At 41.4% G+C, this 13,501-nt stretch overlaps 1 protein-coding gene across 6 annotated transcripts in view; it reads right to left on the bottom strand.

Annotated features, from left to right (window-relative positions):
* LOC139247340 (T-cell-interacting, activating receptor on myeloid cells protein 1-like) overlaps window positions 1-13,501 on the bottom strand; it is a 28,114-nt gene that overhangs the window by 9,814 nt on the left and 4,799 nt on the right. For 3 of the 6 annotated variants that reach the window (XM_070871624.1, XM_070871621.1, XM_070871620.1), the window contains exons 2-3: window positions 3,210-3,242; window positions 1,099-1,389 (exon numbers count right to left, since the gene is read on the bottom strand). In XM_070871624.1, the coding sequence (XP_070727725.1) occupies window positions 1,099-1,389; window positions 3,210-3,242 (324 nt within the window). Of the gene's footprint in view, window positions 1-1,098; window positions 1,390-3,209; window positions 3,243-6,547; window positions 6,658-8,630; window positions 8,770-9,824; window positions 9,921-13,501 lie in introns of those variants that run through there. The other 3 variants (XM_070871625.1, XM_070871622.1, XM_070871623.1) reach the window with 3 other exon arrangements.

Below are 13,501 nucleotides of genomic sequence, written 5' to 3' on the forward strand. Positions count from 1 at the left end.
TTTACAACCAGCGGATTCCTGTAACTTTCTGACACGTGAGGCACTCATTTATTCCCCTGATACTCACAGTGTAAACCCTCTCTGTAATCAGTGCATCGATATTAGCACTCACTCACCCTATAAGACCCACCGTTTCACAAACGATTCTGCCTCGTTACAAACCACACTTCCAATTGCATCTGTTGCTGGTTTTCCCTGTTTGGCATACACAGTTAAATATTAAACAGGTTGTAAAAGAGCACCATGCACAATGGTGCTCATAGAAGCAGCCCTTCCCACTCCACATTGATCGGTGGTATCCGGTAGAGGGTGAGAATTTGTACACCAGCCTCTCAAAATACTATTACAATTTGCTCCCACGTAAAGGCAGCATTTAACGTCAAACAGATATGTGGACAATTTGCGGAAACTCGCTGTAAAATTCTCACCCTTACTCCCAAAGAGCATCAAACAGTGGCAGGCTACAATGATTCCCAATGACATAGAATTAAGCAACTGTAATTGATTTCCAAATGCCATAAGGACAGGGGACCTTACAGCATCGGAAATTATACATTTAGTGATATATTTATATAGACTCTCCCAATTCAAATTCATGTCCCGCTTCAGTAGAAGGTTTGGACTCCATGCGATTGGTTTTAACTTGAAAAACACGTTTAACCAATGCTTATATTCCGCTAGACCGATCAATGTGGAGTGGGAAGGGCAGCTTCTCAGACCAGAAGCATATTGAAGGCTTTTGGCGTCGGCCAGAGGCGCTCTCTGTCCATGAATGAAAAGCGCTGGATTTTTCTATAGGTTGGAAAAGGCGGGGTGACATGTCTTCGCATAAGAAGAGAAAACTGGGGGAACTTTCGAGGATATGACATGCCTCTGCCACGTACATTAAATGCTAGACTGAACTGGAGCTGGAGTTTAAACTGAACTCCACCCAAATTTACAACATCAATTTCAAATCCATGTACAGGCCTTTGGATAGTAAACCAACCTCCAATGGCCAATATGAATTCAGCCCAAGTGACCTTCGCGTCTGCTGGATCGCTCGGAAATCACAAACTGATGGAAGCCCATTGTGGAGAATTGATTTTGCTAACCTACCTCGAACAACTATCTGAACAGGGTCGCTCCTTTTTGAGTGTATCCATTGTCCATTCTCCGAGAGCAGACATTCACATGTGTAACCTCCTTCATAGCCCTTTTCTGCTGTTAAATTAAAAGAGGTCTCACATTGTCCTTTCTGAGGGTCCAGTTCCATCCAAAAATGATCACTGTTGTAATAATGGTTCATTGTGATGGGACAGCGACAGCGGCAATTCAAATTTATGTTCTCTCCTTTTAAGAACACTCCATAGTGTGGATTCAAATGCAAGATTGACTTTTCTGAATCGTCTGAGGAATATAAAGTCAACTCAGTTTATACAGGGAACACATTAATCAATCAATGTCATCAGTATCATCAGCCAAGTACTATGTGCACAATGTGGCACCAAACTGGGAGGTGAAGTTAAATAACTAGTTGCCTTTATATAGCGCCTTTCATGACCACCACACGTCTCAAAGCGCTTTACAGCCACTGAAGTTCTTTTGGAGTGTAGTCACTGGTGTAATTTGGGAAACGTGCCAGGCAATTTGCGCAAAGCCAGCTCCCACAAACAGCAACGTGATAATGACCAGATAATCTGTTCTGGTTATGTTGTGTGAGGGACAAATATTGGCCAGGATACCGGGGATAACTCCCCTGCTCTTCTTCCAAGTATTGCAATGGGATCTTTTACGACCACCTGAGAGGGAAGATAGAGCCTCGGTTTAACGTCTCAACCGAAAGACGCCACCTCCAATACTGCGGTGCTCCATCTGCACTGCACTGGGAGAGTCACCCTATAGTTATGTGCTGAAGTCCCAGGACTGGGATTTTAACCCACAACTGATGACTCTGGGGCGAGTGTGGTCCACATTGAATTAACACAGAGGAGGACTGTGACAAAATACAGGAAGACATTAATAAATTTGCATAATGCGCCTGTAATTGGCAATGAACTTCATTATAGACTAGTGCGATGTGATACATTTTGGTCGGAAGAATAAGGACGTCACATATATATTGAAAATGTAATGTATAAATAGGGTTGATGATCAGAGGAATCAGTGGGTGCACAGACACACATCACTGAAAGTTGCGACCCAAGCTAATATGACAATAAGATGGCAAACAGAGCACTGGTGTTCAATTCTAGAAGGGAAGAATTGAAAAGCTAAGAAGTTCATTAAACTTGTATACAACAATTATTATACCACACTTGGAGCGCTGTGCACAGTTCTGGTCCCCATGTACCATGGTTAGACCACACTTGGAGCACTACGCACAGTCCTGGACTCCTTATACATTGGTTAGACCACACTTGGAGCACTGTGCACATTTCTGGACTCCTTATACCTTGGTTAGACCACATGGAGCATTTGAGCGTCAGCCTAGATATTTTGTGCTCAAGTTCCTAGTGTGGGACTTGAACCCAGAACCTTACCTACCAAGTAAATACCGAAGAGCACTGTGACAACATACAGGAAGACATTAACAAACATGCAAATTGCGCCTGTAATTGGCAAACGAAATTCGATCTAAACAAGTGTGATGTAATAGATTTCGGCAAGAAGAATAAGGTCACATATTCCTTGTAAAATAAATGTCCAAATTGAGTTGAAGAACAGAGATATCTGGAGGTGCAGATACACAAATCATTGATAGTAGCGACGCACGTTAATAAAACACGAAGAAAGCAAACATAGCACTGAGGTTCATTTCTAAAGCGATAGAATTGAAAAGCAGGGAAGTTATGTCAAACTTGTATCGAACCATAGTAAGTCCAAAAGTGTGCCACTGAGAACAGTTCTGGTCTATTATTATAAAAAGGACATATGGGTAGTAAAGAGTTATCAAAAACTTAGCTCGAATGATAACATAATGGAGACGTTTTATCTATCAGGATCGATGGAGCAGGCTGGAGATCTTTTATCTAGAAAATGGAAGATTGACGGGCGACCTAATCGAGGTATATAAGATTATGAAAGGGTTTGGTATGGTAAACATAGCGGAAATGTTTTCAGCTGAGGGCAAGACCAGAAGTAAGGACCATAAACATACAATAGGCACTCATAAATCTAAGAAGAAATGAAGGAGAAACAGGTTATTCACATTAATGTCAAATACTCACGAATGTTTTGTCCAGTCAGCACCTGCATATGAACTGAAAGAGAACCAAATGGAGAAAATCAACAATTCCACCCATCAATAACCTATTGATCTGCAGCAAAATCCAGCAATTCTCAGAGCTCGGATTTTACTACTTCCTAAATAGACATCAGAATTTTCTCAGTTTCATTTGTACCATTGTAATTCAGTACAAGTAAAGTGGAATATGAAAATTGAAAGTTATCAAACAACATCAAGCATAAATATATTACTACATAAAGCAACAAATTGTATAACCCTGGAAAAAAGTAACATTTTGAAATGTCCCGTTCTGTTTCGTACTGGATACAAAATGTTCTACATTTTCAAGACTAGCACAAAAACAGATATGCATAATTTGAGACAGACACATGAACAGAAAGAAAGAGATAAAAATAAATAAGGAGAGAAAGGATTGAAAGACAGAAAGAAAGAAAGAGAGAAAGAAAGATAGAAAGAAAGAAAAAATGGAGCAAGAACGAGGGAAAGAGAGAAATAGATAATAAAGGAAAGAAATAAAGAGAGACAGAAAGAGGTAAAACGAAAAAGAGAGAGAGAAAGCAAGAAAGACAGAAACAAAGAAAGATATTATGGGCCGGAAATTCCAATCGAGGTCTTCCCGTGGGCAAACTACTGAAAAAAGGAAAAAAAAATGCGCACTTACCTGAAGGTGCTGCACCCGCTCGAACTTCCGATCCTGAGGCCTTCACGCCCTGCGCATCGGAGCGCATGTGTTGAGCTGTCCGTATGCTGGAGCTGGAATCACATGTCTCTGGGCAGCCAATCTAGGTACAGTATTTTCTCATTCAGAATAATGGGAACTCCGTAAGTTGGATTTCCCATTATCATGAATGAGAAACACCTCTCCCCAAACACATAAAGCACTAATAAAAAAAATAGAAAAATACACTACATATTTAAGATTCATTTAAATTAAAGTTCTTATATAAAAAACTAGTTTCCTGATTTTTTAAAAGTTTTTAAAATTATGCCTTTAAATAAACTTACCGTAGTAGGGAGGCTTTCTAACAATAAAATATGTTTTCATATGTGTTTCTTTAATTTAATTTTAATGTTTATGTATGTTTTTAAACACTTGCGCCTGTAAAAGTTGGCTGTATACCTGCTTTTTCAGGCGCAAGATTTTTGAGTACATTTGCTGGGCAAGATATGCGTAAATAGCGGAAAACTTGCCCTGCAAGTGTCCTCGCTCCCGATATGCGCGAGATCTGTCCAGCCAGAAACTTGACAGATCGGAAGAGCCCGGTTTTCAGTGAATACGCATTGCATTGCCGAAAACCGGCTTTTCCGATGCCTTCCCGACTCCATCGAAACTTCGATCGGACCAGGGACACCGGAATTTCAGGGCCATTGATAAGCCGGATAGATAACGGAAAAACTCTATGGATGCAGAAAATCGGACATACAAACAGTAAATGCACGAAACACTCAGCGGGTCAGGCAGCATCTGCGTGGAGAGAAGCAAACTTGCCATTTTAGTTCGAATATTTAATCAGAACTCGAAGATATTAGAGATGAAGCGCTGTTAAAAATAAGGAGGGAAAGGGGATCCCCTCCCAGAAACCTATTTTTCCACACTTCCGGCATCGCCACCACCCTCCCAGTTCCCATTTCTGACTCTCTGCGGCCCTGGGGGTCTACCTCAGTCTCTTCTGCCACATTCCCGAACCGGGGAAGCCATTCCACTTTATTCAATGTTCCATGGTGCCTTCCCCTCTGCTGTTCTACTGCAATCATTTAAAAAATACTGGACTCAATATGTGTTTCTACACTTGATCCATTATCACTCCCATTTTCCTGACAGCATCATCCATTCTGGCATTGAATCAGTCATATCCTTCCCCCTGTCACGAAGCTGCCCCTCGGTCCATGCAGCAGAGAGGATCTCCAGTCGTCTTGGGTAAACTTACCACTGGACCAAGGCCTAGCTCTTTCAAACCCGTGTGGTGTCTGGTGTGCAACGGTCACCACACGTTAAAAAAAAATCCACGCACAGCCATCATCCACCCTTGAGGATGTAGTTCAGGTCCTTCATTGAAACACCTGTGAACTCATCCTTTTTTGGCGTGGAAGCAAGTCATCCTTGTTTCGAGGGACCACCTATGGTCATGATTATCCTGCCATATGTATTTGCTCAAAAGCTGCCCATCGCTAACAACTCCCAGTTCTGAAGAAAGGTCAGCGACCTGAAAGGATAGCTCTGCTCCCTCTCCACAGATGATCCCTGGCCTGTTGAGTGTCACCAGCACTTTCCGTTTGACGTCACTTAGATAAATAATTTGTATTTGGATTCGTTTCTTGGCAGCCACATATTCCTGGTTCATTCTTCCTTTAATAAGCTTTTTGTAAATTCTGCGAAAAGAGTCTGCAGATCATGAGAAACATCCGTGTGGTTTCTTTAAGCTAGCAGAGCACAGTTTGTACCCTGTGAATTGCTATTTCACGTTTCCACTTCAAAATATAGTTGGAATATAATCGAATCTGCTCATTCGTTTGCGGAACTCTCTATTTGAACCTTTCCTTGACATAAAGATCTTCGAGTACAGAAATATACCAGACACTAGACCCATACTCACCCATCCCACGAATAACCGAGAGAGGAATCATGTTGTAATTAGCTTGGCACACACTATTCAGATCCTTCAATGAACCGAGATAGTTTACTCTCTCAATAGTCTTGGTACTGCGTTTGCAGATAACGGATATGACGTGGCTGTTGCCATAGCAACCAAGATTGCAAACCAGATATCACATCAGCTGTAGTCACCAATTCGTGCACTGCATTAACATTAGTCAAGGTGTCACTAAATGAATGAATAACATCCCTTAGTTGTAATGAAGGATTGTGGTATGCATTTGTGAGGACATAGTTTCCGAGGCAGGAGAGATGAAAGGAGGAATGATGATAGGGAGAACAGTCAGGGAAGGATAGAGAGAAAAGGAAAAGGAGGGAACAATAAATGGAAAGAGAGATGGCCGGCTCTGGTCCAGAGCAGTAGGCAAATGGCCCATGCTCTTGGACGCAGGGAAACAGTGATGGGCTCGTGCCAATTGTGTTAGATGCAAATATTAAACTAGACACATAAATGAACCGAAAGAAAGAAAGAACGAAGAAAAGAAAGAAAGAGTGAATGAAAGAAATAAAGAGAGACAGAAAGAGAAAAGGCGAAAAAGAGAGAGAGAAAGGAAGAAAGACAGAAACAAAGAAAGAAAGAAAGAAAGATATTATGTGCCTGAAATTCCGATCGAGGTCTTCCCGTGGGCAAACGACTGGAAAATAGAAAAAAAATGTGCACTTACCGGAAGGTGCTGCACCCGCTCGAACTTCCGATCCTGAGGCCTTCGTTCCCTGCGCATCGGAGCGCGTGCGCGCTGGGATATCCGTCTGCTGGAGCTGGGGTCACATGGCTCTGGGCAGCCAATCCAGGTAGAGTATTTTGTCACTCATAAGAATGGAAACTCCGTAAGTTGGAGTTCCTATTATTATGAATGAACCCCACCCCACCGCCCCCCCTCCCCCCGCAAACGCACAAAACGCTAATATAAAATAGAAAAATACACTACATACTTAAGATTCATTTAAATTAAAGTTGTGCTATTTCATCTTTTGCTTCTCTTAACAGCCTGGGATAATTTTCATTCGTATCTGGAGAATTATTCGCTTTCAAAGCTGTTAAGTCCCTTAATACTTCCTCTCTCGCTATGTTCATCTTGCCATTATTTCACACTCCTCCTCCCTCATTGCATTGTCTGCATCACTCTCTCTTTTGTGAAAACAGATGCAAAGTATTCATAAGACTCTTCTGCCTCCACAAACATATTTACATTATGGTCCCACTCTTTCTTTAGTTATCCTCATGCTCTTAATGTATTTATAAAACATCTTTGGGGTTTCCATGATTTTACTTGCCAAAATGTTTTCCTGCTCTCTCCGCTTTCCTGATATAGTTTTTAATTGCACCACTGCACTTCTTATATTCTTGTAGAGTTTCAGCAGTGTTGAGTTCTCGGTATCTGCATAAGCTTCACTTTTATTCTTTATCTTACACTGTATGTCCCTTGACATCCAGGGGGTTCTAGATTCGTTAGCCCCACCCTTTTTATTTAATGGAACAGACTTGACCTGTACCCTGAGCATCTCCTCCTTCAATGCCTCCCACTGCTCTGACACTGATTTACCATCAAGTAGCCGATTCCAGTCCACTTTGGCCAAATCGCATCTCAGCTCAGCAAAATTGGCTTTATCGCAATTGAGAACTTTTTTTCATGGAACACCTTTGTCCTTTTCCATAAATCCTACTGAATTACGATCATTCGCACTAAAATATGTTCCCACCGATATCCCTTCCACCTGCCCATCTTCAGTCCTCAAAACCAAGTCCAGAACTGCCCTCTCCCTTGCTGGGCGTGTTACATACTGGCTAAGGAAGTTCTCCTCAATGCATTTTAGGAATTCCGCACCCTTTGTACCATTCACAGTTCTTTTCCCAGTTAATATTCGGGTAGTTCAAATCTCCCACTATTGCAGCTCTACAGTTTTGGTAATTCGCAGCAATTTGCCAACATATTTGTTCTTCTATCTTACTCTGACAGTTTCGGAGTCTATTCTTCCAATATTATGATCGCCCCTTTTCTAATCTTCAATTCGACCCAAATGGCCTCGTTTGATAACCCATCTAACATTTCATCCCTCCTCACAGCTGTAATAATTTATTGAATCAATAGTGCGGACACGTCCTTTTTTTAACCACCTCTCTTTCCCGTCTGATAACCTGTAAACAGGAATGTTCAGCTGCCCTTCTTTCAGCCATGCCTCAGTGATAGGTATAATATCATACTCCCAAGTGTCAATCTGTGATCTCTACTCATCTGCCTTATTCCCTATACTCCTTGCATTGAAGTATATACCATTTAGTGGTGCCAAACTCCCTTGTCTATTTTCCAGCCCTTCTTTCCTCTGTCTTCCAAATTTACTTTCTACTTTTTTACTGCCCAATTCCAGCTTTGCTTCTCTCGCCACTGAATTTACTCTCCGGTTCCCATCCCCCTGCCAAGCTATTTGAAACTCTCTTCTTTTAATACACTTTTTAAAATTCTACGAAAAGGGTGTCCAGATGATCAGAAACATTTTATCTTTGTGTTCTACGTTTCAACTACCAGCGCACATCATCCAGTTTTTAAATTGCTATTTCACGTTTTTACAATTTCAAATTATACATCAAATTTGAGTGACGTTGCTCATTAGAAAAAAAGATTTGCGAGCTACGCCCTGTGCAGGCACTTCCCCAATCGCAAACAGTTTGTGGAACTCTCTATTTGAACATTTTCATAACATAATGATCATCGTATAGTGAAAGGTACCAGACACTAGACTAATACTCACCCATCCCAAGAACAACTGAGAGAGTAAACATGCTCTAAGTTTGTCACACACTGTTCCGATCCACTAAAGTACTGAGATAGTTTACTTTCTTAATTGTCTCAGTCTTTGTTCTGCAGATAACGGATATGATGTGGCAATTGCTGTAGCAACCGAGTTTGCAAACTAGATATCACCTTATCTTGAATCATTCATTAGAGCACTGTACTATCACGAGTCAAGATGTTCTTAAAGGAACGAATAACATCACTTATTCAGAAACAGAGTTAGCATTTTAGTTCGATAAATTTCAAGGGAACTGAAAGACATTAGAGAAAAAGAGATTCTAAAATAAGCACTGGAAATGGGATCCTCTCACAGACACTTCTCTTTCCGCACATCCGGCGTCACTGCTTCCCTCCCAGAACACATTTCGAACCAATATCCATACCTTGTGTGTCTACCACCCTTTCTTCCACCACATTCACAACCAGCTCAAGCCTCTGCGCTTGGTTTGTTTTCCATTATTCCTTTCCCTGTTCTAGTGCAACCATTTATAAATATCTGGACCCAAATATGTGTCTCTAGACTTGGCCCATTATCACCCCCATTTCCCTTACACCATTATCCATTTGGTCATTGCATCAGTCAAATCCTCTCCCCTATCACAACGCTATCTATGTTTGTTGTTTCCCTATCCCGTATATCCAGCCAGATGTATTTGCTCAAAAGCTGTCCATCACTAACAACTCCCAGTTCCGATGAAAGGCCATCGACCTGAAAGTTAACTCTGCTCCCTCTCCACAGATAATGCCTGGCCTATTGAGTGTTTACAACACTTTCCATTTGAAGTAATTTAGAGAGAATGTCTTTAGATTAGTCTTATAGCAGCCACAATTTCCTTGTTCTTTCCTCCTTTAATACGCTTATTAAAACTTGATGAAAATAGTGTCCAGATCATGAGAGACACCTGTGTGATTTATTTTTTAAGCCACCAGAGCCCATCATCCAGTTTCTACCCAGTGAATTGCTATTTCACACTTTCACTATTTCAAAATACAGGTCGAATTTGATCGACTATGCTCATTCGAAAAAAATGCCACACCCTGTGTTGGTAGTTCCTCAATCGCAAGCAGTTTCTGAATCATTCATTTAAACTTTCCCTGACATAAAGATTTTCGAGGAGTGAAAGGTACCAGACATTAGACCCATACTCACCCATCCCAAGGACAACTGAGAGAGCAAACATGTTTTAATTAGATTGGCGCACACTGTTCAGATACTCCGAAAAAGCGAGATAGTTTACTTCCTTAATTAGCTTAGTCCTCGCTTTGAAGAAGACGGATATGATGTGGTTGTTGCTGTCGTAACTGCGATTGCAACACAGAAATCATGAAAGCTGAAATAATCCGTTAGGGCAGTGTTAACATTAGTGAAGTTGTCACTAAATAACACCCCTGATCTGTCAGCACGTATAATTACATATAAGAACATGAGTTTGAAAAGTGTGCACTAGTGACAGCTGTGGCTCAGTGGGTACCACACACGCCTCAGAGTCACAAGGTTAAGGATTCATATCTCACTTTTAAGCACAAATATCCAGTGAAGCGTTGATGGAGTGCTGCTCTGTCGGAGGGGCAGTACGGAGGAATTTCTGCACTGATGGAGGGATAGTACTGAGGGAGTGCTGCTATTTTGGAGGGGCGGTACTGAGGGAGTGCTGCTCTGTCGGAGGGACAGTACGGAGGGAGTGCTGCACTGATGGAGGGGCGGTACTGAGGGAGTGTTGCTCTGTCGGAGGTGCCGTCTTTCAGATGAGATGTTAAACCGAGGTACCTTCTGCTGATTCAGGTTGCCTTATATGATCCCCTGGCCATTATTTAGAAGAAGATTTGGGGAGTTATCCTCGTGTCCTGGGCCAATGCTTATCGCGCAACAAAAACTAATTAACTGGTTATCACATTGCTGTTGGTGTGACACCCTGTGCGAAAATTGCTTGCCGTGTTTCTCACATTACAACAGTGACTACACTTGAAAAGTACTTCCTTGGCTGTAAAGTGCTTTGAGACGTCTGGTGATCGTACAATGCACAATATAAATGCAAGTCCTTTATTTATTTATTTGTTGGTTTGTTTGTTTATTTATTTATTATTGTTTTATTATCTATCCATCTCTCCATCTATCTATCTATCTGTCTAACATCCCTTCAGCATATAGTAAGCAGTGCCTTGAAGCAATCACATACAATAGCAGTGCAGTCTAGTGAATTACACACAAGCACAACAATAAGACTTATTGCTACATTATTCACAGGGCAGTTGATTCCAACAAATGCCGCCAACAACGCAATTAATTGGAAGCTCGTTGGCTCCTTCTCAGAGACATAATGATTTGGTAGACGCCCCCCGCCCCGCCCCACCCCTCCCCCCCCCCCACACACACACAAAAACACACACCCTCTCTCTCTCTATATATATATATTTATTTATTTTATTATTTATAGAGAGAGAAGGATCTACCAAATGCATTATGTCTCTGAGAAGGTGCCAAAGAGCTATGCATATAGAGATAAAAGATTTATGTGTATATATATATATATATATATATATTTATAAATATTGAGAGCAGGGAGAGATAGAGAGAGACATTCATATATGATCTACAGAGAGATGGTATGGACACGATGGGCAGAATGGGCTCCGTCTGTGCCATTGTTACTCTATGCCTATGGTGGTGTTGCTGAGGAATTGCAAGCAACAGCTTTTAGCAGAGATTTCAATTGTTACAGGAAACAGATTAAATTTAGCAATGACGGAATCAAGCTTGCACTAACTTCACGCAGCAGATGGGTCAGCCCAGAGAAGACTTTGAGTAATTATTCTGTTGCTGTATCTAGAGAACCACGATTGCTCAGTTAATTATCTCATTCACAAATTAATCTAAGGCCTCTATCCAAAATATGTCTATTGATCAGTTATCCTCCAATCTCATAATTATTTATCCTCAAATTTGAAATTCCTTTCCAAAGGATGGTTTTCAAAAAGCTTTGTATTTAGTACTTAAAGCCTAAAGTTTCACTTCTTTTCCCAAGGACAGACATTGATTAACAACTTAACAACATTAAAGTTAGGAGCAGAAGTAGGCCATTCAGCACTTCATATAAGCTCACGGCTGATCTTCTACCTTAACCCCACTTTCCTGTACTGTCCCCTCATCCCTTGATTCCCTTAATATCCAAAAATCGATCCATCCCTGTCTTGAATATACTGAAATACTGAGCATCCACAGCTCTCTGGTGTAGATAATTCAAAAAGATTCACCACCCTCTCAGTGGAGAAATTACTCGTCATCTCTGTTCCTTATTCTGAGAGTGCGACCCTGGTTCTCCCTGCATCTACCCTGTTAAGCCTGCTCAGAATTTGGCATGTTTCAATGATATCACCTCTCATTCTCCTAAACTCTAGAAAATATAGGCATAACCTGTCCAATCTCTCCTCATAGGACAATTTCCCCCCGCCCCCCATCCCATAAATCAGTCTGGTGAACCTTTGTTGAATTGCCTCTGTGGCAATTATATCCTTCTTAAGGGAAGGAGAACAAAACTGTACACAATACACCAGGTGCGGTCTCACCAGGGCCTTACATAAGTGCAGTAAAATGCATTACTCTTATACTCGAATCCTCTTGCAATAAATGTCACATTAATACCTAGATGTTCTGGTTCCACGGATGCTGGAAGTCTCGCCAATCTGTAGGACCAGATGGCGAGTGTCAGCAGGATCCTGGTTAGGTTGAGGGCTAAATAGTGAGCAGCACTCTAATGGAAATCCCCTGCTCTTCTTTGAATAACTCTGTGGGATAATTTACATCCACCTTACAGGACGGAAGGGGCGTAGGTTTAACATCTCACATTAAAGACGGCACCTCAGATCGTGTGATCCCTCAGGAACTGCACTGAAGTGTCAGCATAAATTGCACGATTAAGTCTGTTGTGCAGGAATTCTCACATTGGGCCTCTACTCAATGGAGTTTAGAAGATTGCGAGGTGATCTTATTGAAATATATGCGATCCTGAGAGAGCTTGCCAGGGTAGAGGCTGACGTTTCTCCTCGTGGGGGAAACTCAATCTCGGGGACATAGCTTCAGAATGAGGGATCGCCCAGTTAAGACGGAAATAAGGAGGAATTTCTTCTCTCAGAGGGTCATTAATCTGTGGAATTATCTGCCACTGTGGAATCTGGGTAATTGATATATTCAAAGCTGCGACAGACAGATTGTTGAATTACAAGGAAGTCAAAGGGGCGCAGGCACAGATGTGGCATTGAGGCCAAGATCATATTGGATGGCAGAACGATCTTGAGGGGCCGCATGGCCTACTCCTGCTCTTATTTCTTATGTTCCCATGTTCTTATATTCTAATTCACCCCACGAGTTTCTGGTTAAGATACAAGAGTGCTAAGATCTAGCCAAAGCTGACACCGGGGATAGACCTAAGTTCTTCTCTTGCCTGCAACTATTACGGTGTTAATATATTACTAAAGCAAAGTAAAGATGACATCCCAGGGCATAATTCTACATGAATGAAATTGGAATATGAGAATATAAAGGAGCCAATATATTATTATTATGCACAAGATTGAATGAAAACGAGAGCAGAGTGTGAACAACAAAGCTACTTTATTCGGGAAAAACCAACTTGAATGAAATAAAAGGGATGGTGAAAAACGGGAAGAGAGATTGGCAGATAAGTCGCTGAACGAACAATGGGAGATATTTGGGAGAACAAAGAGACACATTCTCAATAATGTAAAGCAAATGAAGTAAAGATTGAGCATTTTGGATTAATAGGGAAAATCAAGGACATCATGTTAAAGCTTTAGAACAATAACAAGGAA

This window comes from Pristiophorus japonicus, unplaced genomic scaffold (assembly GCF_044704955.1).
Source record: "Pristiophorus japonicus isolate sPriJap1 unplaced genomic scaffold, sPriJap1.hap1 HAP1_SCAFFOLD_270, whole genome shotgun sequence".
Lineage (NCBI taxonomy): Eukaryota > Metazoa > Chordata > Chondrichthyes > Pristiophoridae > Pristiophorus > Pristiophorus japonicus.